This window comes from Vulpes vulpes, chromosome 4, assembly GCF_048418805.1.
Source record: "Vulpes vulpes isolate BD-2025 chromosome 4, VulVul3, whole genome shotgun sequence".
In the NCBI taxonomy this organism is placed as follows: Eukaryota; Metazoa; Chordata; class Mammalia; order Carnivora; family Canidae; genus Vulpes; species Vulpes vulpes.
This window is the reverse complement of record NC_132783.1, coordinates 66,052,119-66,076,883: the sequence shown is the minus strand read 5'-3', so window position 1 is coordinate 66,076,883 and position 24,765 is coordinate 66,052,119. Positions and strand designations below refer to the sequence as shown.

General features: G+C 54.2%; 2 protein-coding genes across 6 annotated transcripts in view; one reads left to right on the top strand and one right to left on the bottom strand.

Annotated features, from left to right (window-relative positions):
• The window catches only part of NTPCR (nucleoside-triphosphatase, cancer-related), a 28,918-nt gene extending 25,998 nt beyond the window's left edge, over positions 1–2,920 (top strand). For both annotated transcript variants that reach the window (XM_072755960.1, XM_026008702.2), the window contains one exon: positions 2,312–2,920. In XM_072755960.1, coding sequence (XP_072612061.1) covers positions 2,312–2,380 — 69 coding nt within the window. In that variant the 3' untranslated portion in view covers positions 2,381–2,920. The remainder of the gene's footprint in view (positions 1–2,311) is intronic.
• A 4,407-nt stretch (positions 2,921–7,327) lies between these two features.
• The window catches only part of PCNX2 (pecanex 2), a 290,657-nt gene continuing 273,219 nt past the window's right edge, over positions 7,328–24,765 (bottom strand). For all 4 annotated transcript variants that reach the window (XM_072755955.1, XM_072755958.1, XM_072755956.1 and 1 more), the window contains 6 exons: positions 18,026–18,170; positions 17,304–17,534; positions 16,503–16,777; positions 15,627–15,811; positions 9,442–9,890; positions 7,328–8,216 (listed from right to left, as the gene is read on the bottom strand). In XM_072755955.1, coding sequence (XP_072612056.1) covers positions 8,043–8,216; positions 9,442–9,890; positions 15,627–15,811; positions 16,503–16,777; positions 17,304–17,534; positions 18,026–18,170 — 1,459 coding nt within the window. In that variant the 3' untranslated portion in view covers positions 7,328–8,042. The remainder of the gene's footprint in view (positions 8,217–9,441; positions 9,891–15,626; positions 15,812–16,502; positions 16,778–17,303; positions 17,535–18,025; positions 18,171–24,765) is intronic.

The following is a 24,765-nucleotide window of genomic DNA, read 5'->3' as shown; positions in this document are numbered from 1 at the left end:
CAAGTACACTGCACACAAGCACTGCTTGGGACTCTTTTGTAGGAGCTCGGCAGCCCCATGCCTATGAACTCCTTTCATCAGCCTTCCCCTCCATACCCTACCCCCCATTCTGCTGGAAGGCTTGGGGGTTTGCCGAGCAGAGATGGAGCTTCAGCGATGACCCCTCGGAATCTGTCCCTGCAGCCTGCGGATTCCCTTCCCGCCCGCAGAGGTCTTCAAGCAGCTCTCCTTTACACCTGCACAGCCGCAGTCCTGGAGAAGCCAGACTCCCCAGACCTGCTGGCACTCCTTTTATTGGCAGGATGGAGGAACGGGGCTCAGGGGTGGTCCCCGCTGTGTTGTCCTGAGGGTGCGGTGCATCCGTGCTCCTCCTCCTCGCTCACCCTGGCGAAGCGGGAGTGCATTCCTCCCCTCAAGTCAGAGTGTCCCCTTCCTTTCCTCCACCTTCCTCTTCCGCCAGCTCCATGCTTCCTCCTTCGTGAATGTTACATTTCTGGAGTAAGTGATGAGCTTGGGGAGAGGAAGTGGCCCCAGATGCCCCTCATCTGGGGACCCTCCCTTGGAGGCACACAGTAAACAGACCCTGGGGGTGAAGCCTGGTGTCATTCCTGGTGAAGTCAGAGTGCAGGAACGGGAACTAGGGGCCCTGTGAACCACGGGAGTTCCCACCACCGCTGACACCCACCCACCACCCCCTCTCCTCCCTCCACGTTAGCACACTCCCCTGGCATCAAACAGCAGAAGGGGATGTTAGCTAATTTGAGCAAACACAGCAACAAAAAACCTTGCAAGGCTGTGTGGCAGTTTCTCATAAAGCTGAGGAGAAGCTGAAGGTCCACGTCCAGGGACCAGAACTGCAAGGGACGGGATGGGGGAAGGGACAGGTGCACTGTGCCCTTGGACTTACTGTAGGCGGTGTGGCCCCAGCCGTTTGCTCTTCAGCTCTCTCCTTTCAGGATTCAGGTGCTCCGGATCTCCAGGGCCCAGCCTGCACTCCTGGGCTGAGAGCTAGTTTCCTAGACTGTCCTTTCCCAGAAGGGAGTCAGGGGTGCTCTTAGGAGGAGGGCGAGTGGATGCAGGGGAGCCATGAGGTGAAGCCCCTTGTGCATCTCCTCATCAGACATCCATCCGGCACCTGCTGTGCACCAGGGTGCCAGGCAGGTGTGGAGTCCACAGCGGGCAGGCCCATCTCTCCCCTCAGGGCCGCCTGCACTGACCACTGACTGGAGATGCACTCACTTTCTCTTACCATGATTCTGTGCCTGGGTCCTTCCCTGTCTGGGTGACCTTCGGGCATAACCACCCTGGAAGCCTTTCCTCACCCCATCCTGCCCCATCTCCCACACACCTCTCCAGACTTTGTCTCCCAGACCCTTTACGGTCAGTTCTCTCACTGTCCCACATCTGTCCCTGTTCTGCTCTGCAAGCTCCATGAGGCCAGGGTCCTTCTCGGACTCCTCTCTCAGTCCCTGGCACCTTGCTCGGTTCTGGTTGACGCCCTATCAGTGTTGAATGAATGTGGCGGTGGCCAAGCAGGAAGGCCCTGGTGGTGGCCAAAGAGGTGGCCCTGCCCTTACTTGGGGGACTGCCCACCATCCAAACGCCCAGGTGACATCTGAATGCTTTCCTTGTACTCGTCGGGACTGTACTAGTACAGGAGAGGGAGAAAAACAGATCACCCAGTAAAGCTTGAATAAACTTTTGGTTACTTTGTGTGAGGGTAGGAATTACAGAGAACATTCCTGGAGTCTGGAGACCTAGTTGTAGTCTGTGCTGCGTCCCCAGCTACCTCTGAGATCTCAAGATGTCCCTGCACTTCCCTGGGCTCAGCTGCTCCATCCTTCAGATGTGGAGTTGACCCATGGCAGGGGCTCCTCGCCACACTCCGTTTTTCTAAGTTTGTGCAGAGATGAGGAGATGACTGGCCTTTGGGACTCCCCTGAATTCGGGGGTGGGACTTGTGGCCTTGCGCGGCTGCTGCCGGTCAGGCCCTCGTAGGCTGTTCCAGGCAGTCACTTCTGTTCAGGTCACACGGGGACGGGGGCCGTGTCCCATCTCAGTTCACAGCCTGTTGTGAAAACTAGTCCGCAGACCTCCTCCACTGCTTGAGCTCTCCCTTCGTGGAAGCTGGGGTGGGACTCCACCAGACCTGTCCTGTCTTCAGAGTGCTCTGGAGCTGGGCTCCCTCCCTCAGTCATGAACCTGCCTCACCCCCTCCAGGTCTTCCAGGCTCTTCCTGGAGAATATTGCCTATTGAGGTTTGAAGAGAAGGAAAGAACTGTGAAGCCTGCTCTCTTGCTTCTTCCCACAGGTCACCAAGGAAAACAGAAACCACCTTTTGCCAGATATTGTGACGTGTGTGCAAAGCAGCAGCAAGTGAAGATGGTTTGTGTTCCTGTTTTGTGCACTTCAGGATGCCCTGGTTCACACCAAGCCTCATCAGTGCCCTGCCTGTCAAGGATTCATGCCTTCAGGCTTATGAAACCTTATGGGCTTTTCCAGAGAAAGCCTGACAGCTGTTTTCCATAAAATGTTTAAAAGATCAGATTAGCCCAAATGCTGGATTGGTGCGACAAGATGAACAGTCCACTGCGCTTTATTTATGTGGAGAGGTTTCTGTTTATTTCCTCTTGCAGTTGTGCGTATGATTTTGGTAAATCATGAAATGAGAAATGGTTTTCAGAGTATTAGATGGAACTTGCCCCCACTGAAGTTTATAAGGGTGTTCTGGGGAAGGGGGAGGGGAGCGTTCGCTATCTAATCAGTTCTGCACATAATGAAAATTAAAGCCCTCTCCAGGTGCAGCTTTAGCTTAAAACTGGTTACTTTAGAGAAAAGCCATGTGAGGTCCTCCCCACCCGTCTCATTGTTTATTTGATTGCTTATTGCTTAATAAAATACAACTAAATGTGGTTGCAAACATGTGAGCCCTGTGTGGAAGGGGCGTAGAGTTTTGAGAGATGTTGACAGTGTGTGGTACTCCACGGGCTTAGGCCTGGGGGTTCAGGTCAGAGCCCCCCACTTTCGCCAAATCAACTTGGACATGGCCTTAAACTGTTCTGTGTCCTGAGTCTGAGAAAAAGTGGGAAATGAGTGTCAAAGGAGGGCAGTGCCGCAGCATGGGAGGACGCCGTCAACGGCCATCTGTGTGATCCCCAGAGTGGGCCCGGGGCTAGGGGCGGGGGCTGTCAGTAATGGGACGAAGATCACGCTCTGCCCCCAGCAGGGCAAGTGCTGACAAAATTGCAGAAACCCCAGAATCCATGAAGGATAAGCACTGCCCTCTGAGTGGTTGATGGTACTGTAGTGATAATCAGTACAGTGCTTTCAGGTCATTTTTGGTAAAGATCTATGAATTTCCAGGATATTTTAGCAGCTAGCCTTAGTCCAAACCCAGCGGGCATTCATGCCAGGCCATGCCCCTGTCTGTAATCACGGCCCAGTCTAGGCGTGTGGAGCAAGGTGGCCTGGGTGCTGGGCACACTGCATTGTGCAGGAAGCACCTGCGTCTCTGAGCCAAGACGATGGTTGGTAGCCTATTACGGGCTTTTTGGTGAGCATGCTTTCCTCAGTGCTTTTCCCCAAGGGAGCCTCCTGAAGCTTGGTGTGGATTTGCTAAGCTTTAGAGGGATGCCATCTGAAAGGCCTACTAGATGGTGAACTAATAGGAACGGTGCCTGGTCCAATATGCAGAAGAAGGCGTCTCTCTCACTGTCTGGGCCCAATTGGGTGGTTCAGGGAGACTGAGCTCATGATGTCTGACGGGTCCCCTGGGACTGAAGGAGCACTGCATACAGGTGTGGTCTGGGAGCCCGGCCCCTGCATCAAACCTACTTATTCAACTCCATGGTGCTGAAGAGCCCCACTTGGCCTCAGGTGTACTCAGGAAACTGGACAGGCTGAGTGTCACCCATGTGCCACAGAGACAGACCCAGTGTCAGACCTGGTGCAGCTGGTCTGCCCTAGCTGACGGAGCCCATCAGACGGAGCCTTCACTGGCCCTCCAGGGGTATGGCCCCTTGGAGATGTCTGCTGGGCCAAACAGACTCGGGGTGGCCCCCAGCACGTAGGGGCTGTGAGCTGCTGCATACTCTCTCTTCAGTGGTAAAGAAACATGCCTTTACTGGCAGAGAGTTTGAGCCAAGTCCCTGTGCTCCAGAGCCCGTGCTCCTCCTCTCTCCCACTGTATTCCTGTTGGTGTTCTCCTCCTTTTCAGGGCATCATGCACCCCCAGATATCAGAGTTGACATTTAGCTGCAATAAACCGTAGCAGCTATCAGATGGAAGAGCATGGCGTGTTAGCTACCGCACAGTCCTTAAGTAATTACTGTATTACTTTGTCAAACAGGGTGATCAGGGGCATGTGTGAAGATACTTAGTGCAATCCCTGTATTTTAAGAAATGAAACCTAAAAAGGATAATGTTACAGTCTGAATGTTTGTATCCCTCATAAATTCATCTGTTAAACTCTAACCCCCTTGTGTGATGGTGTGAAGAGGCCTTTGGGAGGTGATTTGGTCTTGAGGGTGGAGCCCTCATGAATGGAAGAGACCCCGGAGAGCTCTCTACCCTCTGCCTTGTGACGTCACGGCCAGAAGCTGGCCGTCTGTGAACCCGGAAGCAGGCCCTCACCAGACCTGGAATCTGCTGGTGCCTCCAGAACCATGAGAAATAAGTGTTTGCCGGGTAAGCCCCCTACTCTGTCGTATGGGATAGGATGAGTTCACAAGTGACTCTGACTCAGGGCCCCACATGCGCAGCCTGTAGAAAGGGCATTCTGCTGAGGCTTAAAGGAGGGAGAGACTCAGAGGCAGGGCACCATTTGAGGGAGAGCACTGTTGGAGGCCTGCCTACTGAGCAGGCCAGGACCAGAGGAGGAGCCAAGTGCGCCCCCCCATCTGCACTGGTCCCTTCGGGCCGGGAGGGGTGCGGTGGCAAGGACAGGCTGGCAGCAGGAGTTCTCATTTACTCCTGAGCTTGAAATGGCTACTCTGCAAGCAAACCCAGACACCTAACAGACCCCTGGGTCTGAGGCCAGACTTGGAAGAATTCACTTTGAAAAGCACGAAATGGATGTACCTATGGCTGGATGACGAATTTAAGCTGGAATAACATGGCTGGATGGGACAGAGCAGAACTGATTTGGAGAATGAGTTCACCAAATCCTTCCTCTTCCTCCCGGAGTAGATTATACCACTAGCCACTTAACACACACATTTAAAAAAAAAAACAATTTCTTTTGCCTCTGAATGTACATGTACAGGGATGGACAAGTTTTCAAATTCATCGACTGTCATCTGGCTGTTGTGGCTGATGTACATGGCTGCCAGTACAGTTGCTGTTGAGTGGCTTACTCCATTCCCAGCCCTCAAGTCCTCAAGCGCAGGGTGGGGGGCCATGGTGGCCCAGAAAAAGTGGAATGGGCCTTCTTCCTCTTTCTCTTCCTGTCTTGGAGTTCATGAAGGTTGTGTCTGGGAAGATCGCACATGTGTGCATGTGCTTGTGTGCATACAAATGCACGCTGATGGCAGGTGCCATGTCCCTGGAGTGTAATGACTTAGACAAAACCCCCGGCGGTGGAGGAGGCCTAAAGGGCTGAGTAAACAGGGGTCTTCGCATTGCACACATTTGGGGCAAGGAGAAGCTGGAGCCTCAAATGATTTTAGAAACTACTTTCCAGACAGATGGTTTCAAGACAGTGCAAAATTTAGAATCAATAATGCCAGATTAGCCACATGATTTATATAAAACCAACCACTACAGTTTTTAGATCATTTTTAGAGGAGAAACAATTTTGTTCAGTGTCCAAATGCAAAAAATAACCCTGTGGTTGTATGCTGGCAGCACATTTAAATAACTCCAGCATGAGATGTCACTTTAGGAATATTCTCTTAAATGGAGGCTAATCCGGTCTTTTGCAAGAAATACTCTGATAGCTGACTGGCTGAAGATCAGATTAACAAGTTTGTGTCTATTGGGGCACCTGGGTGGCTCAGTCAGTTAAGCATCCAACTCTTGGTTTCAGCCCGGGTCGTGAGCTCATGGTTGTGGGATTGAGCCCAGCGTCAGGTTCTGAGGCCCTGTGCTCAGCACATAGTCTGCTTGGAATTCTCTCTCCCCCCGTCTCTGCTGCTCCCCACTCCCTGCACTGATGCACCCTGTCTCCGAAATCAATCAATCAAGGTCATTTATTGTGAATATAAAGGTTGTGTGCCACAATGTAGAGAAAGTGTGACTGCGTTGCTGCCAGGCATGCAGGGCACGGGAGTGTATCCAATCCCATCGTCCCTTCTGTGGGCACACACATCCGTGCACGTGTGTGTAGGCACTCCCAGCATGCACGCCCAAGATGATTTTACTCTCTGACAATGCAGACCTGCATTCAGATCAGAGAACTTTGGCCTTACTGTTGACAGCCACAGCCATCCTCGTCTGCTCGCTCTGCACTGAGAACCAGGACGAGCAGTCGGGTCAGCGGGTGGAGAAGCAGCTCACGAGTCTCTAGCGGAGAACATGGGCCCGGAGCATTTGCGCTTCTCATTCGTGTTACCGTTTCTCTCCCTATCAGGTTTCCAGCTCTGTCAGAAGATCCACTTTCTGTGGACACAGTGGCTTTCTGGATGTCTTGTTTCCAGATGCCCAAGGGGGTGGTCAGCCCACATCAGGCTGGGTGCTGCCAGCTGGTCGTCATCTGTCTGATTTAATTCAAAGAGATGCCCTTTGTGGGGAGGCCACGCTCACAGCTCACAGCTGGCCAGTCAGTGCTTGGGCTGGGCTGTGAAGTTGCCCAAGAAGATTTCACGGGCTGCCAGCCAGGCGTGGTTCGGCCGACTCAGGTTCTCTGAGGGCGCTGCTATCAGCTGCTCATTAGACCTGCATTTAAATTAATAATAACCAACTTTGCATCTCCAGGGATTGCTGATTTTAGAATAATGTACAGTGTCTCTGACTACAGAGCCCACCTATTATTAATTGGCAGTTCTTAGTTTGAAAGAAAAATAAAAGCATTACCATCTACTTCCAAGGGGAAAGAAGTCTGTGCCATGCCCTCCCCGCCTGAATCCTAGGTACCACGAGGAACCTTGCCAGACTAGTTCGGAAACGACTATTTCTAACTGTCGTCTTTCCAGAAGGGATAGTTCCCCGGGTCGGTGACGGTGTTGCCCCTAGACTGTTGTCTCCGGGCCCCTTCACCCTCCCATACATCCACAAGAAGCCAGGTTTCTGCTTTACCCGGTGACAGCCTTCATGTGGGGAAAGTCCCAGAACTTGTGTAAATGCCGTTCTCTTAATCAAGGATACAGCAGAACTCAATCACACACGGCAGTAACTGTAAACATTTTAATCCCAAAAACAAAGGGGTGTGCAAGTGTTGTGTGGCACAGTAAGGACTGCCTGGCTCGGAAAACAAGCGGACATTCTGCGCGTGGACAGGACCCCTGGGCTCGTGGGGACCCGCCTGACGGCGGTTGAGCGTCAGTGAGTCCGATGGCTTTCCAGGCTCCCGTGGGACTAGATTTGTGTACTCGGGTCGCCAGTATCGCTGGGTGTTCAGAGTGACTGCATGCACTACCACGTTTCTTGGAGTAAAGCTGCCACTGGTTTATACTTCACGTCTGCATAAATGCTACAAAGAGGTGAGGCTGCCCTTAGGCGTAGATTGACCCTACTGTGTTTGACCAGTGGATGGCAGGACACGTGCTGCTGTCCGTTTCTGGGACGTGGGTGACAGTGATGTGTAAGATGCCAATTGGTTAACATGCAGTTTTCTTCAGGGCAGGAAGGAGTTACTCAGGCGCTCTACTTACTCTAGTTGTTTTTAAGATATTACATGGCTTTTGTTAGAATTTGCAAATTCTGGAAGTTGTGCGTGCCACGCCGGGGAGCTCCGGGGGCAGCTTGGAGCGGTGTCGGGGAAGGAGGTGTGCTGTCAAGTGTCGTATCGTCACAGGAGAGTTGCTTCGAGAAGCTGAGGTGCAGGCACTGGTTTCCACAGCAGCTCTCGTGTCTCCCCAGCCGGGGCTCCTGGCCGGCCCCTGCCCCTACAGCTCATCGGACGCGCTCTGCTGCGAGGCCGTGTCGTCCAGACCCATGTCCTCCTGGCTGGCTCTCCTGCACAGCAGCCCCCCGTTCTCTGCCGCGGCCTCGGCCAGGCGGCGGTCGCGAAGCTGCCCCAGCTCGGTGGCCTCGGTGGGTTCACACGGCTCTGAGAAGTGCTTCCAGAGAGAAAGGAGAAGCGGGCAGGCTCAGCGAACCCGTGGGGCCACTCCTACTCCCCACCTGCTGCTGCGGGGCCTGAGCTAACCGGCCCGGGGGGCAGGTGTGGGGGTCCTGGGGCCCCGGCCCGAAGGAAGGAAGCCACGGGTCCACCGTGCTGGCTGGGCTGGGGGCTCTGGACACGGGGGCCTTTCCCCAGGGGATATGGACATGCCGGGCACTGGGGCCCTCGGCTAAGGGGTCACTGTGTGCCTGGGTGTCCTGAGTTCTGGCCAGTGTCGTGTCCCCCCCCTCCGCCCCCACCCAATGCACTGGCTCCTGGCAGAAGCACGAAGTCCGGCAGGTTTGTGCCCAAACAGTAACACAGAAGCCCTTTTATCCTGGGCGCACAGACTGCCAAGGACCTTATTGTCCTGAGGCAAAGAGAATTTGCCACCATCCCAGAAGCACACCCACAGATAGTATCTTAGTAGATTGGGGGACGGTAGGAGAAAAGTGTGTTTTGTGCATTTTTCAGAGGAAGTGAAAACATGGAGCGGGGTTTGTTTCCATGTACCTAACTAAACCTAGTTGAAGCTCCCGAAGCCAGCGGGCTGCTTGCATGGGGCCACTAGTGTGGCCTGGGGAGCTGCCCCGTGGGTGCGGCCCCCCTTGTTCACCTCCAGATAGCGAACCCCGAACCGGAGCCTGCCAGGGGCTCCACTTACCTACTCACTTTTTCTCTGACAAAGCTCAAGTGCTCCTCTCACATCAGCTAGCTTGGAGCTCTGGATGAGTAACAGTTTATGTGGGGCAAGTCCTTCAACCTCTCTTTTTCTAATGTTTAAATACATAAGAGCAGGAGGGCACCTGGGCAGCTAATCTAGCACTAGGACCCGGTGAGGGTCTAACTCCCCTGTTGACATGTGTCCTGTCCTCCCCCCCAGGCCAGAGTGATGGCAAAAGGGATGAAGTAGGACCTGCTCCTGCTCTGTGGATGCGTGGAGAACATTCCTGCTCACATCCCCAGCCCAGGGCTGAGGGAACAGTGTTCTGCGGCACCACCCACCCCGGCGTTACTACCTCCAGGACTTGTCCTGTGTATCTTATCTGCCTCTGAGCATGGCCAGAACACCCGCTGCCTAGCACTTCCTGCCGCCTGTCACCCTGGGAACCCTGTGGACAGGGCCGTGGGAGTCCACCGACAGACACCCACCTGCCCGGCCCGCCGACCCAGCCGCTTACCCGTGTGGCCTGGCTGGTGGCCCTGGCCGAGGGGCCCATGACGATGTTGACGCTGCTGGATGACTGGGTGTCGCTGGTGTTGCCCCCCTCCGCAGCAGACAGTCCAGAAATGACCAGAGCACTCGAGAAGCTCCTCTTGCCGAAGAGGAAGCTCAGGGTGGAGCTAGTGGACGAGCCCAAGCTGGACCTGATCAGCGCCTCGGCCCGTTCGCGGACGCTCAAGTGGCCTGTGGTGGTGACGGGTGGGGGCTGCGAGTGCAGGGACGTGGCCGAGGTGTGGAGGGAGAGCCGGCTGCCCGAGAGCCGCTGGGCCAACTCATGGACCGACGTGGACGTCTGCAGGAAGGCCTGGTGGCTTTCCAGGTTTGGGCCGGACGAGCTCAGCATGGCTGGCCTTTGACTTAATGCCCCATGTGCCTGGACGGACTGACTCCTGCCTTTCCTCCTGCCTTTAGAAGAAAGCACAACAGGTTGCCATAGCAGAGGTGCTTACCAACGTCAGGGGCCGTGCGGCAGGGCGGGCAGCCTGGGCCCTAGGAGCCCAGGTTGATCCACCGTTGTCAAGGCCGAGTTGGCCCCACTGGGGGCCCCAAGGACTGAAGGGCTTGACCCCAGGGCATCCCAAGGCAAGTGGGACATGCTGTCACAGGGAGGGGTGGCCAGGGCAGTTGATGCAAGTCCTGCTTCCCTGGGGGCCCCAGACCTAGGCGACCCAGAATGTACCAGCAGCAGAACCTGGTTCCTGCCACAGGACCTTGGTTCCTGTGCTCCTCTGATCAGCAGGCTTTTATCATTTTAGTTGCCTTAAAAAAGGTGTATGTGTAGGTGGGGCCATATGCTGGTTGAGTCTTTGTTTTCCGCAAAAGTTTTCCCTTAAAATCAAGGTCTTAAGAAGCCCTCACAGGCCCCCATGGACGCAACTGGCCAGGCCCAGGCCTGCCCTGACATGCGCCCCAGCTCCCTTGTGCGGCCGCCGCTCCCCGCAGGCCCCCTCCTGGCCCAGCCCTTGCCCAGGCTTGCAAGACAAGCCGCTCTTGACAGAAGGGTTTGGGCTGCCCCAAGGACTTGGTCCTGCCCACACCCCGGGAGAGGAGCCTACTCTTGTGGCTTTAGAGGAGCACGAGGAGGATCATGTGTGCTGGCTGCAACACTCCAGCTCTTACGCATCGGTAATCACTAGGCTCTAGTTTTAATCTGTAACTTTGAAGGGAGCGACCAGCGACGGACGTCACAGTTCTACCAGCTGCCTTAGCGACATGTCTCCCGAAGCTGCTACAATTAGGCATTCACTCAATAAAAGCAGAGGGGGTGAAGGGGTGGGCCCCCTGAGGACGGTCCCGTGCATTTTCTCATGTTCCACCTCAACCCAAATCATTAATTGTGCATCTGGTGATTCTAAAATACTTACATGTGTCTATGGAGGCCCCAAGAGGTGACATGAGAGAGGACTCCTTAGGGAACGTGTTAATATGGGGATCCCAGGGGTCCCCTCCAGCCCCGTGTGGACCTTAGTGCGGAGTGGGGTGCCCATTACCACAGGTGTGCCCCACCTGGCCTCTCCTGCCTCCCTCCCGCCTGCTGGGTCACCGGGTGCCCCCCTCGGGGCTGGGATGAGTGTGGGCAGCCCCCTCCCCCGGAGCTGGGGCCCTTCTGGCCAATGGCTGCTGAAAAGCTGAGGGAGTTACTCCAACAGAGGAAAAAACAGAAAAGGGACCCTGACAGAATCGGCAGAGACCGCCCATTTGTTAGTTTATTTGGAGTTTGACAAGGCCGAACATCTGTCTGTGATTTATACTGTTGTGCTGATTGCTGTCCAAAAATACTCCCCATTCATCCGCAAGTCGGTGATTTTGATGCTGGATTGAGGACCACCCGCACTTGGTGGGGGACTTCTCAGCTAATTCCAGAAACCAGGGCACGCGTCAGAGGGGAAGGGGCTACATTCGTTGCAAGCAGAAGTCCTTCCCCCATGGCCCTGCTTCAGGCCTTCTCGGAGCTATTTGCTGTGGTTGTTGCTCCTGATTTTTTTCTAAATGAATTTTGCAAGCAGAGCAAGTTGGCAAACCATGCAAATGCATTTGTGCCACTCAGGATTGTTATTTTGTAATTTAACTTACTTTACCAGTTGCTTCATTATCAAATTACGAGTGTTTCCCGGGAAAACCTCCTTAGATCCGAGATTCTGAAATCCTGTATAAATAACCCTTCTGGGTTCATTAGGTTGGTACCTTTCCTTCACCGTGGCTGGTTCTCTGAGAGGTCGTGGTGCACCCTGGCCCACTGGAGGGTACAGTCTTCCTCTCTAGTCTGGGATGCACATTAGCCACGAATTCCTACCTGCTTTCCGTAAGTAGGTCACCAGTCTCCCCCACGGGGACCAGGCCCCTTCTGGCTGGGACTCTACTCTGCAGCAAGGTGAGAGGACTGCCGGCTGTCGGGCCATAGTTGAGGCCACACAGTGTGGTGGGGTGGGCACCCACAGTGTGATGGGGACTAATGTGCAACACCAACCTCACATGGAGACCCAGAGCTTCCGAAATCCCCGAGTAGGAATAAAGTTAGCCCTGGACAGTTTAGTGTGGGGACAGGGCTTCTTTACCTTGGCCAGCACCATCTGGGGAGCTTAGAAAATGCTTTGCCAGGGAGGTTGATACCGTGGGGATGCCCCCGCAGGCTGCCCCTGGGCCTTTACCGTGCTGGGAGCTGGGACAGGGGTCCCCCTGCTGTTCTAGGCCATGGCCAGAGATCTGGGTGCAGGAGTAGCCTCTCCTTGACTGGCGAACGGCCTGTAACTTCCCCGAGCTGGTGGGGCAGGCTCCTGGCTTCCCGTCCAGGCCCCTAGGTCTCCTCTCGGGTGGGCACAGAGGTGATTCAGCTGGGCAGAAGCCGTGGAAGCCAGCAGAGCCTCAGTACCACGGGACGGCCCTTCGGGAATCGGGCATGCCGGCCCGCTGGGAGCGGCGGGTGGTGGCTTCCCACCACTGGCTGCATCTCGTGCCAAAGATCAAAGATCTCAGCAGCAGGTGAGGGCTGCTCTGGGCAGGGCCGGCCAGCCGGGGTGTGGGGGCTGCCCCTCCCCACGAGGGGCTCCTTCTCAGGGCCTGCTGTCCCTGGGACCCTCTGAGCCTTATGGAATGGAAAATCTTGTGCCCTGAGCCCTCTCCAAGCTAGAACCCCACCCCCACCCCGAGTGCCCATGCCATCCACACATCCACACCAGCCGAGGAGGAGGTGGGTGGAAGGGGACAGTCCCTGGACAGTCCCCCCAGGTGGTGTGGCTCTCCCCTCACACCGTGTGCACTTGCGGGTACTTGCAGCCTACCAGGTGCCAAGGGGCCACAGAGTAGGAGCCTCAGGAAGCGCTCATCTTCCTGGGCTTGGGTCCTCTGAGTCCTGGGCTCCAACATGCTGCTTATAAGATGGAGGGTGTCTCTAACTGCTGAGGGACAGGGAGGCAAGACGAGAAGGTTCTGTCCTTGTACCACCCACAGGAGTGAGCAGGGGCAAGGAACCTCAGCCGAAGATGCCCAGTGTCCCTGTGTGGCTTTAACCACGGTGGTGGTAAGAAGGAGGTAACATTTAACTTTTCTAGGGGGCAGGAGGGGAGGTGTCTGCGTCCTGAGTGTGGGAGAGACAAGTTGTGTGTCGGCCACCCCCGTGGACCGATACAGGTTTCCTGGGAGGTGGGAAGCCGCTACCCACCCCAAGAAGCAGTTGAACTGTCTTAAGTTAAAACGACACCACTCTGGCTGCTTGCTGGAAAGAGATTTGTGATCCTGGGCGGTTGTCAGGGCCGTGGGGATGGCCAGCGAGAGCAGGGGAAGCAGGAAGGAGGTTCTCCCGGTGTTCGAAGTGGGGAGGGGGTGGCAGGCCTCGGTGCATCTCCCCTCTGCCCCCCGCCCTCCATCCCTCTGCCTGGAGCATCAGCCTGTGGAGCCCAGGGGAGACCCGGGGGGCAGTGGGGACAAGCCCGGCTTGGCTGCTTCGGGGAGCCCTGGGTGTGGGCCAGAGGGACAGTGGTAAGAGGAGCCCTTGCCAGCGTCCCGAGGCCGTCATGACGGGACTGCACATGGGGTGAGGGTGGCAGGTTCCGGGCCCGTCTTGCCTGGGTCTGAATCCCAGCTGGGTGACTCTGGGCAGTGACCTAACTTCATGCCTGTCTCCTCAGCTGCAAGGGGAGGACAGGAAAGGCCTCCGCCTTGGGTCACGGGGAGGACCAGTGAACCTGCACTTTGGAAAGCACCCAGGACCGCGCTGGGACATGGCGAGGGCTGGGGGACCGTTACTGATTATTACGCTTGTCACCGCAGCAGGGGAGCCCCCGATGTGACCTGGGTGGGCGGGCGGACAGCAGAAGGGGACGGCAGCAAGGCAGGTGGCTTCGAAGCCACTGGGGCGTGGCGGCCGGCTCTTCAAGCCCCTGAACGGGAGGACTGCTGCTCTCAGAGCCCGAGGCAGCCTCGGCCCTGGAGGGGGGCCCAGGCCTGCCTCGGCACCGTGTAGAGCACGGAAGGCCAGGCGTGACGTTGGTAGGAGCAGTTTTAAGGAGCAATAATGAAAATTTAACAGCTGGTTGGGGCTCTGGAAGATCCTGCTCCAACATCTGCCACAAAAGTCTGCATTTGCTGCCAGCTGCAGGCCTCTGGCTGTAAACGGGAAGAACACTCACTCCCCACGGTGTCCGGGTTCCAGGGAAGGGAGGAACACAGGCGTCTGCCAGGCCAACCAGCTTTGGCACCTTTTTACTCACAAAAGGAGGAAGTGGCTTCCGGAGCCCCAGCCTCATCCAGCACACCCGCCTCCAACTCTTTAAGAGCTCGGCCTCTTCCAGCCAGATCCCCCCGACTCCAGGCTTCCCTGGTGCAGACAAGTCACCTGGACAGATGTGCCAGGCACGCAGCCATTCCTCCATTTGGAAGCGACCTTGCATTTTCCCATCCGGAAAAGCACTCCAGTGATTTTGAACCTACCATTCCTCATGCAGGAAAAACAAGTGCTCATGAAGCAGTAAGAAACTCCCAGCCTGAGAGTGATCAGCCTCTCTGCCTAGCTACCCGTCTCCCTCTCTCTCCCTGCCTATCTGCTTTCCTTCCTTCCTCGCTTGCATCTCTCCATCTCAACTACCTGGCCACTCACCGACCATCTGTGTCTCTATCTCCTTATGTATATAGATTATTCTATCATCATCTATCTATCATCTATCTATCTATCTACCACCTGTCTATCGTCTTGCCTGTGGTTTATATAAACCTTGTTTCAGTTACACCCTCCACCTGGTGTGGGGCAGGGATTGTTCCTTGCTTGCTTACTCAGTGCAGAGCTGGCCTGTAGGACATGCATGAAGAGGCGCTTCGTGAAGGCTTCTGGACGGTGAGGAAGCACTCAAGCCAAAAGGTAGAATCACTCATAGGCTGCGAAGGGCAAAGCCAAGCACTGAGGCTGGTAGGAACCAGGACAGAGTATCCGCCTCTCCTGCCTCCAGTCACCTGGCAGTCCTCTGTGAGGCCTCCATGTCACCTTTCCTCACTCAGTCACCCTCAGGAGAGTGGGTTCCAGAACCTCATCCATCTGAATGAGCCTAACTCATTGGTGGCCATTAGTTTAAAAGTGATTCTAAAGTTTAAATCCATCCCAGATGTGGACCAATGCAGCTCTTCCATCCCATCTGCTGGCATCCCTTATCCCCTCTTGTCCTCTGAAATGTCAGGTGAACACGGGGGAGATGGGAACCAGAGAGAAGCAGGAATGGGGGAACAGGAAGCCTGTCTGCGCACCCCACAGATTCAGAGAGGGACGTGGCTCCACTCTCAGAAGGATGCACATGCCAGCCTGGATCAGGAGCTACAACACTGCCAGACACAGAAGGCACATGATCCAATGGCCACCGAAGGTGTGAGAGGTGGGATGGCAGGAGGTGGCCAGTGGATGGACTGACGGAGAGATGGCTGGCCAAGGTAATAGACAAGAAATGGATAAAGGATAAAAGCTGAGTCTAACAGAGATTTTTTTTATGAGTAGAACCTACAAGAGTCAGTAAATCTGGGGTATCCTTTGGTCCAATCTTGATTTTATTTCTTTCTTCGAGAAGGAGCTCTTGGAAGTTAGAATGACAGCATAACCCACAGCCTCAGTCACTGGAACCAAAGGAGCCCCGATCAGTAACTGTGAGGCCCTGCTGTACCCACCTGTCCTCTGTGTCCCTTCATGGGGTGACCAGTGGTGGGTCCCATCTTTTCTGGGCTGCTCTGTACCGCTCTCCTGGCTCTCGCCACTTGGAGCCTGGCCTCCGCCTGCAGACGGAGCAGACCTTCTATCCACATCTTCAATGTGGCCAGCCCCATGCTGGCCAGAATCACAGCCCTTCCGCACCCTGTGAGGAGAGAGGAATCTCCAGGACTCCCACCAGACGTTTCTACCCCTTCAGGGGCCCCCATGCCCATGTGAATCAGGGTGGAAGACCGCATTCTGCGGGTGAGCAGCACAGCTGGGAGGCTGGGGGTGGGGGGAGAAGGGGGTTCTGCTCCCCAAACTCCAGTATCTGGTAAATGAATAAACCCACCAGGATGGATAAGCTACAGCCCTGACCTTCTGAAAGAACCCTGGGCTCTGAGGTCTGAGATACAGAGTTCTGCCGTTCTCTGGCCAAACCTCCTCGAATTCATTCCAGCTAAGCAGGGACATTTTTACAAGCAGGTCAAGGGGCTTATTGGATGAGAGCCATGTGCTGGGGAGCTCAGGCCTGGTCTCCGGGCCAGATGTGCAGCAGTTACTCCCGCAGACCCATGACCTCTGCCGCTCTGCAAGGAGGCGAGCCAGACCTCAGCCTGGGCAAGTGTGAGGGGCACAGATCCTCCTCTGTGTGAGGTTTCCTCGGACTCATCATCATCTGAAACTGCTTGTGGAAACAAATGACCTGTTAGGCCACTTGGGAATAGCAGTTTTAATCATACAAGGAAACGTCGGTCAACAGTGAAATTCTAGCCAGAAGTGGGGAGCTCTCCACGCCTCACCGCACCACCCCTGGCCGCATCTGGATGAAGGCCTGGGTGAGGAAGACCTACCTTAACCACTTGGTTCGGAACCACGTCCTGATGCTGTCCAGAGTGACGGGGCCACTCCAGACACTCTGCAGCTGCCTGTGGGTCCCTAGATAGGATGTGGTTAGTGGAGACACATACATGGGGTACCCCAGAGGCTGGTCACAGGAGGAATTAATCAAGTTTCGGAGGACCTGTTTGTTGTTCTGGATGCTTCCACGCTCTGGGTTGCGGTTGCGAAGGAAGATGAGTTCCTGCTGCTGCCCTGCCCAGAGGCCACGGACACATTCTTTGTTAACCTGTAGGTCGGGGAATGGGCAAGGAGAAGAGCAAATGATGGTGCATGTTTTCAGTTTGATGCTTTTTTAGCCTATAGACCATGAGCAGGGCTGTGCTTCTGATCATCTCCGACTACACCCCTCTGGCCTAACGCCATTTTCATGGGCAGGCCGGAGGAGCAGGCCTATGAGGTGAGGGGGGTGCCACTCCCAGGGGGAAACAGGGCAAATAAGGAAGCTGTCTGGCAGTTTGAAGTGATACAAAGAGAAGAAATACTGGTAAGAAAGACCCCAGGTCCAAGAAGAGATTATTAAAGTTCTGGAACTTTGGAGAACAAGAAAGTGTTTACAAATAAGCTGGGTCCTGAGCCTCATCTACATGTGTGTCTACCAGGACTTCTTGCCAAAGCCCTCGCCTCCACGCTGGTTCTCAAGGGCGTGAGTGACCCCAGCCCTGAGGCCCATCTCTGCTCCTCTGAGGCTGTGTCCCAGAAAGAGATGCTGGCGCATGGGTGCGGGTGCCAAGCAGGGGGCAGGGCCACTGTACCTTGATGACCTTGAAGCTCAGAAAGCTCCTGTGGAGCATGATGACCTTGTACTCATCGGCGCCCTCGTCCACCACATGCCGAAGGGTGAGCAGCTCCTCCTTGTTGGACAGCACAGCGCCCCTCCAGGCCGGGTCACCCTCGTGGCAGATCACTACTTTCTTCTCAAAGGACTGGATGGCCTCATAGAGGACCCCTGGGTCTTCATACTCATCGGGGCAAGTGAACTGGTCCTGGCAGAAAGAAGTCCGTCTGTGGGCTCGGGGAGGGCCAGAGAGCTGACCCGTGGGTGAATGTGTGGATGGCGACTTGGCCAACGACCCAAAGAGTCAAATCCGCTTTCACATGGGCTCTCCTTCCATACCCTGTCCGAATCCAGACCTGGGTAGGGGGCACCTCCTCGTCCCGCTGCCCCGACTGGTGGTACAGGCCCTGGGAAACAGCTTTGTGCCTGGGGTTTGGGCACTTGAGCTGTCATTGTCTCTGGTCAGTTCTCCTTTCCTGTCCTAGCGGGGGATCGCCACCTTCTAGCCAATCTTGAGGGCCAGTGGCCACTGGCTGATGTCAAGACTATCTGGATGGCCTCCATGTTTAGTTACCTAAGTAACACACCCACTCACAAATGCCATGCCAAGAAAAGGGACCTAAAAGTTCTTTTTTCCCCCTGTTTCAGATCTATCCTTTAAAAAAAAAAAAAAAGGATTTATTTATTTATTTAATTTACCTGGTGAAGCTTCAGGGACATCCTGATGGCCGGAGCCACCACTTTATGCAGAAGGTCCATGTCGGCAAATACCCACTCGTCGCGGGCTGTGATCCTGAAGTCACCTTTGAAGAGGGCGTGGAGGCCATACAGGAAGGAATCCAGGCTGTAAAGCAAAGCCCGAATGACCATCGGGTTACACTGATCAGTGTTTGGAAACCTGTCACTCTGAGCAAGGCCTGTGCCTCCCACCTGTCCAGCCTCTAATAGATGACCAAGGTGGGGTGCTCCCACACCCGGCCAGGGCCCCTGCACCCACACCCTCCTGACTAGCCGTGGGTGGGATCGCCAGCCTCAGAGCCAGCCTCCATAACCTGGGGGCTGGGGGAGCCACCCGACCACTTGTGCTTGATCTCAGGTCCTGGTCACCGTGGGCCTCCACGCGCAGCGGCCTGTCCCAGGACTCCCAGGGGTGTCCTCCTCAGGGGGTGGCTGACGGGGCCACCTGCCCAACAGCCCAGGGGCTCACGTTCCTCTCCCGCTACAGGGTGGAGAGGAAAAGGATGGAGCCCAGTGAAATCTCAAGTTGGTCCTTTGGATTCTGCGAGCTCCTCCCCGGCCAGCGCCGCCCTGCAGCGAAGAGAGCTGGAAGAGGCGCCGCGGGGGTTACAGTGACTGACTGGAGCGTTTCTCAGGATTATCCCGGTTTCCGAGTTTCTAGGTTTTTCCCACGCTGCTTCCATTTCCTGCACATAATTGAGCATTGCTGGGATGGGGAGCACGAGAGTCTACCCAGGAGAAATCTTCTGCGGTCTGGGCGCTTTACATTTTGGATGAACCTGGGTTGGAAGGCAACGGCTCCTGTACGATGGGAACAGGAGGAGTTGTTCTTCCTTCCTTCTTTATTTCCACTAATACGCTCAATCACAGCCGCTTCTAACAACCCTGGCCTCTCACATCCCTGAGAGGTAGTTATGAGGTGAGCACAAGCAACAGCAGCCCTGATAGTGCTGAACTGGGACAGAATGAGCAGGAAAATTGTGTGAGAAGGAGAATCTCTGAGGATGGCTGCTCATAAGGATTTAATGAGTTGGCTCACTGAGCAAGCCTTTGATTCAACACAGCACATTAGTCCTGCACGTCAGGGAAATAGTTCCACTGATTGCTATTTTAGCATTTCGTTGCAAAATGTACCACTATCATTAATTTCCTTCTGGAACTCTCTTGAGAGGGATGCCGAGGCTTCGAGTCAGAGCAGACTATGGGAAACGGAAGCAGCCAAGGTCCAGGCAGGTGGGGCTTGGGGTGGGATGGCCTGAGGAGCCCAGAACCTTCCAGAAAGAGTCCCAGGAGGCAGCCTTCCCAGAAAGGCTCCCCCCTCACAGAACAACGGAGACCTCCTGGGGCCGGGAGCTTTGGCGACTACCCGGGAGGCAACGAAGGAGGAGGTGCAAGACCGAAGGCCCGGCTGCGGCAGGGCAAATGCCAAGTGCGGAAGCTTTGCAGTAACGAGTACTACCTGCTATCAGCTGAAAACATCAGAAGTGCCCCTGTCATCAGGTGGGGGCTAGGTGCTGTGAAGGAACAGCAAAGTGGCAGGACATGGGTGGGTTTTATTCTGGAAAGCATTAGGAATGCCAGGCTGCTTGCATACACAGGAAGACAAAATGCTCCTCCAAGACGGAGGGGTGGGGATGGTGGCAAAGGAAGACCAAGGGGCTCGCCCAGGGACCCAGAGCAGCAAGGAGTTGAGGGTGCGGGGCTCTGGTCTGCTCAGCACTGGTGCAGGGCAACCACAGACTGCTTACTTATCGGGAGGGGAAATGCAGCTTCCGAGGGAAGGGCCCCAGCAACAGATGCTTCACTTGTCATTTCTCATGTCTCGGAGAAAATGAACTGTCGCACTTAATGCTGTTCCTTTTAAATGATTCGCAATGTAAAAAACAGAGCCTGAACCAGAATTCCACTGAATTGGCGGTATTATCCCTAGTACCTTAAAGGTAAAGGTATCCCGAAAGAAAGGTGTTTCATTATCCTTAAGAGAACGAAGAGCAGGAAGGCACAGGGAAGGCACAGGGATGCGATGAGCAGAGCCAGGGCTCTGGGACACCTGGGGCACGTTTCTGACTGGGAGCTTTCTGGTGCTTTGTCTTTTAAGATTTCACTGGGAGATGACAAGCTCCCACCCCCAAGCCAACAGCTGGAGCTGTTGCCTTCATGGGGACTGAACAGCCACCCCCCACCCCTGCCTCCTGTGCCCCACCCCCCACCTGGGATATTAGTGGCCTAGATTGCCTCATCCTGTCCTGCCATAGAGTTTGTTGGCCACGCAATCACCCACTCAGGGGCAACTGCAACCAGTTGTGTGGGATTAGGTCAGGGACAGGGCAGAGCAGGTGCCACAGGTGTATAGTAGTGTGTTACAGAAGCAGAACCACACGTAGAGAACCAAAGACCACACACGGGGCAGCCCGGGTGGCTCAGTGGTTTAGTGCCGCCGTCAGCCCAGGGCCCGATCCTGGAAACCCAGGATCAAGTCCCACGTCGGGCTCCCTGCATGGAGCCTGCTTCTCCCTTGCCTGTGTCTCTGCCTCTCTCTCTCTCACTGTGTGCCTATCATAAGTAAATAAAAATAAATAAATAAAATCTTTAAAAAATATTTAAAAAAAAATCAAAGACCACACACAGCGAGATGTGCAGGGGCTGCCGTGGCACAAGATGTGTGCTCATAATTCAATAAAAACAGCACTAGAAAGATATTGCTCCTTAATCTGATGAGTAGCTGGTGCTTGAGTGCATTTTCTTTTTAATGGGAAAGAGTGGGTATGTATTGCTTAGGCTGTCACACCATGCTACTCGACCTGAGAACAAACCTAGCATCCTGGCCCTCCACCCAGCTCCGTTAGAGGGACCGTGTCTGCACTGCTTCTGGCCTGGCCCTGAGCTCCTCTCCTAAGGCTCAATCCACACTCCACAGAGCTCGGATGGGAGCCATGGTCTTGCCTTTCTCACTGAGAAGTGCGTGTGTGTGTTAGAACAGATGTTCCTGCCTTTGCCTCCGAGTGACTCTGTAGCCTGAGCAGACGCCAACAACCATAAAGCTGGGTCTCAAATGATTCTCTGATTGCCCGAATTCCTGCTCTTGTCTTTCTGGTTCCTGCCTTAGCTTCCTGTGAATAATGACATGGCTGCTGGTGACACACATAGATGAGAGCCTGGGGTTGTTGGTACTTAAGTACCGTTGCTCACAGCCCCTCTAGAAAAGGCTGTTTTCTGGCTCGAGGCTCTGGCTGTCGCCTGCAGAGCCCGTCACTGCTGGCACGCTAGCTTGCGCTCGGCCCGAGGCTGACACTTTCAACTGGTCCTGCTCATTTCAGCGCACCTCTCCATCACCTTTCACAGCAAGGACCATTTGAGGATGACTGGTTGAAGCAAAGGCTATTTGTTTTCACCATCTTGTAACCCTTTCTTTATTCACAGAGAAGTCCTCCTGGCTCTATTCTAGTCCGAGGTTGCTTATACCCCTCTGAATCCTACTTTTATCGACATCACTGACTGGCTCAGCCTGGCTCAGCCTGGCTCTCACCCGTACCCTCTCTCACCTCTCTCAACTGCTAGCATGTTTGGTCCTGAAGGATACTTGGAGACCTTTTTGTATGTCACAACTGTGCTGGGGCAGGGCGGGAGTGCAGGTGGTGGTGTGCTCTGGCACCTGGTGGGAAGAAGTCAGGCAGATCTGCTGCTACAAAGCACAGGTTGGCCCCCATGACAAAGAACCATGCGGCTCAAATGCTCGCAGTGCCTGTGCTGAGAAGCCCGTTCTTTCTGAGACAAAGCACCAGGGGAGGTTACAGATTTTCAGTTTTGGACAATGGGGTCATTATCTTGAATCCAGGCTTAAGGAATTGTAGGGCTCGGGCGGGAAACAACTTCAGTGCTGGGACAGTTCCTGCAGGACTCACAGTGGGCTCTCCAGATGACTCCAATGACTGATGGGTTCATTTTCACTCCCTTCCAAACAGGCCCACGTACTGGGTGTTCACAGACCAGCCCTGCACAGCCTTCTGCTGCAGCGCAGCGCAGTAAATGGAGAGCTTGTAGAACATATGCCAACAATTAGGTGTGATTTGCAGGCTGGGTTTCCCTGCGTTTCCTGATTAGTAACGGAGCTACGCAGGGAGCTGCGCCAGTCTGCTGCGGCCAGTATTCCAGGCTCCGAGAGCAGGTCCACTCTGGGGCACAGCAAGCCTTACGTGAGCTGTACTCTGTCTGTGCAATTTAGCACTCTGCCCAGCTAATTCCACTGCGCAGCCACGTTCTCCTGCTGAAGCTCCCCCGACCCCACTACTGAACAAGAATCATCTCGGTGACTGGCACCACCTCGAAGCAACTAGAAGTACGAGAAAAGGAGGTTAAGGGACATCTGGGGGGCTCAGTGTTTGAGTGTCTGCCTTTGGCTCAGGGTGTGGTCCCGGGGTCCTGGGATCGAGTCCCACATCGGGCTCCCCATGGGGAGCCTGCTTCTCCCTCTGCCTATGTCTCTGCCTCTCTGTGTGTGTCTCTCATGAATAAATAAATAAAATCTTTTTTTTTTTAAAAAAAAGGTTGACTGCTTCCATTTTTCTGATGGTTTGTAGATTACTAAGCGCTTTCCATCCCATGAGCTCATCTCATTCTTGTGGGTGCCTGCACAAGATATACTATTTTAGCCCTTTCCTATGAGAAGAAACAGGCCAAAAAGGGACAAGAAAAAGAGTAAGATGTGTGGGGAACAAAGACTCAGTATCTCATCCCACTGAAGATGCGTCAGAGCAAAGCCATGGCTGCCTTCTGGCTACCCACCTGTCCAGGAAACCCAGACTTGCTTTGAGAATGTGTAACTGGAGCCGTCTTCTTACGGACAAGCCTAGAGGCTGTGCTGGGATGAACTAACTCTAGAACTCACCCCCACCTCACCCTCCTGAGGTCAGTCACCTGCGATTTCCACAAGTTTAATTTGGTGTATCTACTCTGCACACACCCTGAACTGATAGAGTATTAAGAGTTCCTTCATGCATGCTTCATCCAGGAAGCTCTAAAATGGAGCCAACCCTTGGTGTTGGTTCTCTGGTAGAGAGCACTCTGAAAGAAAGTAGCAGTGTCCCTCAGGTAGGACCAAGGTGCTTCGCTTGGTTTTAGAGTTCAGGTGCCACAGAGAGAGGCAGCATATGGCCCAGAAGAGCTGGAGGGATGGGAGCCAGAAACCTAAACCCACGCTTCCATTTGGCTCTGATATTTGTTGATATTGGCAAGTCCCTCGTCCTCATTATCATATCTTTCTTTCTGTGTTCCTTCTTAAAATCAAGCTTGTCCAGGGACATGTGGAGGCTGGATGAGGGGCTTGCTACGATCTCTGTATATCGAGGACTGGGTGCATAAGTGTGGTTTGAGGACAATGGACATGGGTCTGTGAGAAGAGGGACAAATACACTCCAGTGTCCAGCATTCCTCTGTCCTCCGGGATCCAGGCCTGAGTCCTGAAAGACACAGAAGATGTCTCTCTCTCTTGATTGAGGGCACTCAGAGTGCAAGGTGGAAGCAACTCCCTTCAGAGAGGGCCTGGGCCAGCAGGACAGGCAGGGTGCAGCCCAGAGGGTAGAGCATCCCTGGGCATGGACCACTGTGAGCTTTGGGAACTGTCCACAAAGGAAGCTTAACAGTGTGAGGAGGGAAAGGTGGGTGCTATGGAATAGCACAGCCACCTCAGGGATGCGGGCCATTGAGGAATTCCTATGGAGCAGAAGGGGTTAATGGTGGCACAGAGTGGTGGTCAGGAGTGGGACTCTGGACACTGGTGAGGCCTCCACCGTGGTGAAACATTTATGCCAGTCACTTCTCTGTGCCCTTGTTTTTCCAGCTGTTAAAATGGGGCCAGTGACAGTACCCACTTCATCCTTTCTCAAGCCTCCATGGAAGATAAAATGCGTGAACTCGAGTCAAGCTCTGAGCACTGTCCCCAGTATGTATGCAGGGGGCACATCGTAAGTGTTCGCTGCCACCTTTAGTCGCATTTTAGCGTAAACTTCAGATATAAGCCAAAGGATGCTTATGCTACAGAATCCCACCTAATAACTGGAAAGCAAGTGTTGTTATTTCAAATAAATCCCAAATAAATTATGAAATGCTAATTCCCAAGTGAGAAATCATTAAAAGGCAAGCTCTGATGAAAAGCTTTTTAAAAATACATTTGACTTCATGATGTTCTAACACTCAACACTTCTGTGCTCCTGAGCCTCCATATCGATGAGTCATCTCCCATTAGTCAGTGAAAATGCTTTGGGAGGCCGACCTCGGGACCCAAGGAATCAGGCACATGGTGGCCCTTCAAAATCAAAAGTAGGTTTCCCGACCCAGTTCCTGGAGATCCTCAGTTGGTGGTTTGTGAGGGCGCCTAGAGTTTATATTCTGATCAAGCTGCCCAGGTAATCCTAAGATTTGGGGATCAGGGGACCAGAGAATCTGAGTCCAGCTGTGTCAGAAAAGCTGTGGAGTGGAACCCATCCACCAGGCCAAGGTAGAAGAAGAACTTCCTGTGCAGTCTTACAATTTAAGGTCCCAGAAATGCTTGCTCCTTTTTCTAGGTTATAAATTCATTCCTATGCTTTAAACTTATAGATTTTTTTTACATGCTCTGAGACTTTTATTTGAGCTGGATAACCTGATTTTAATCAGGATCTTGCATCATGTTTACTTTGCCTATTTCTCGCCTAGATTCTGGCTTC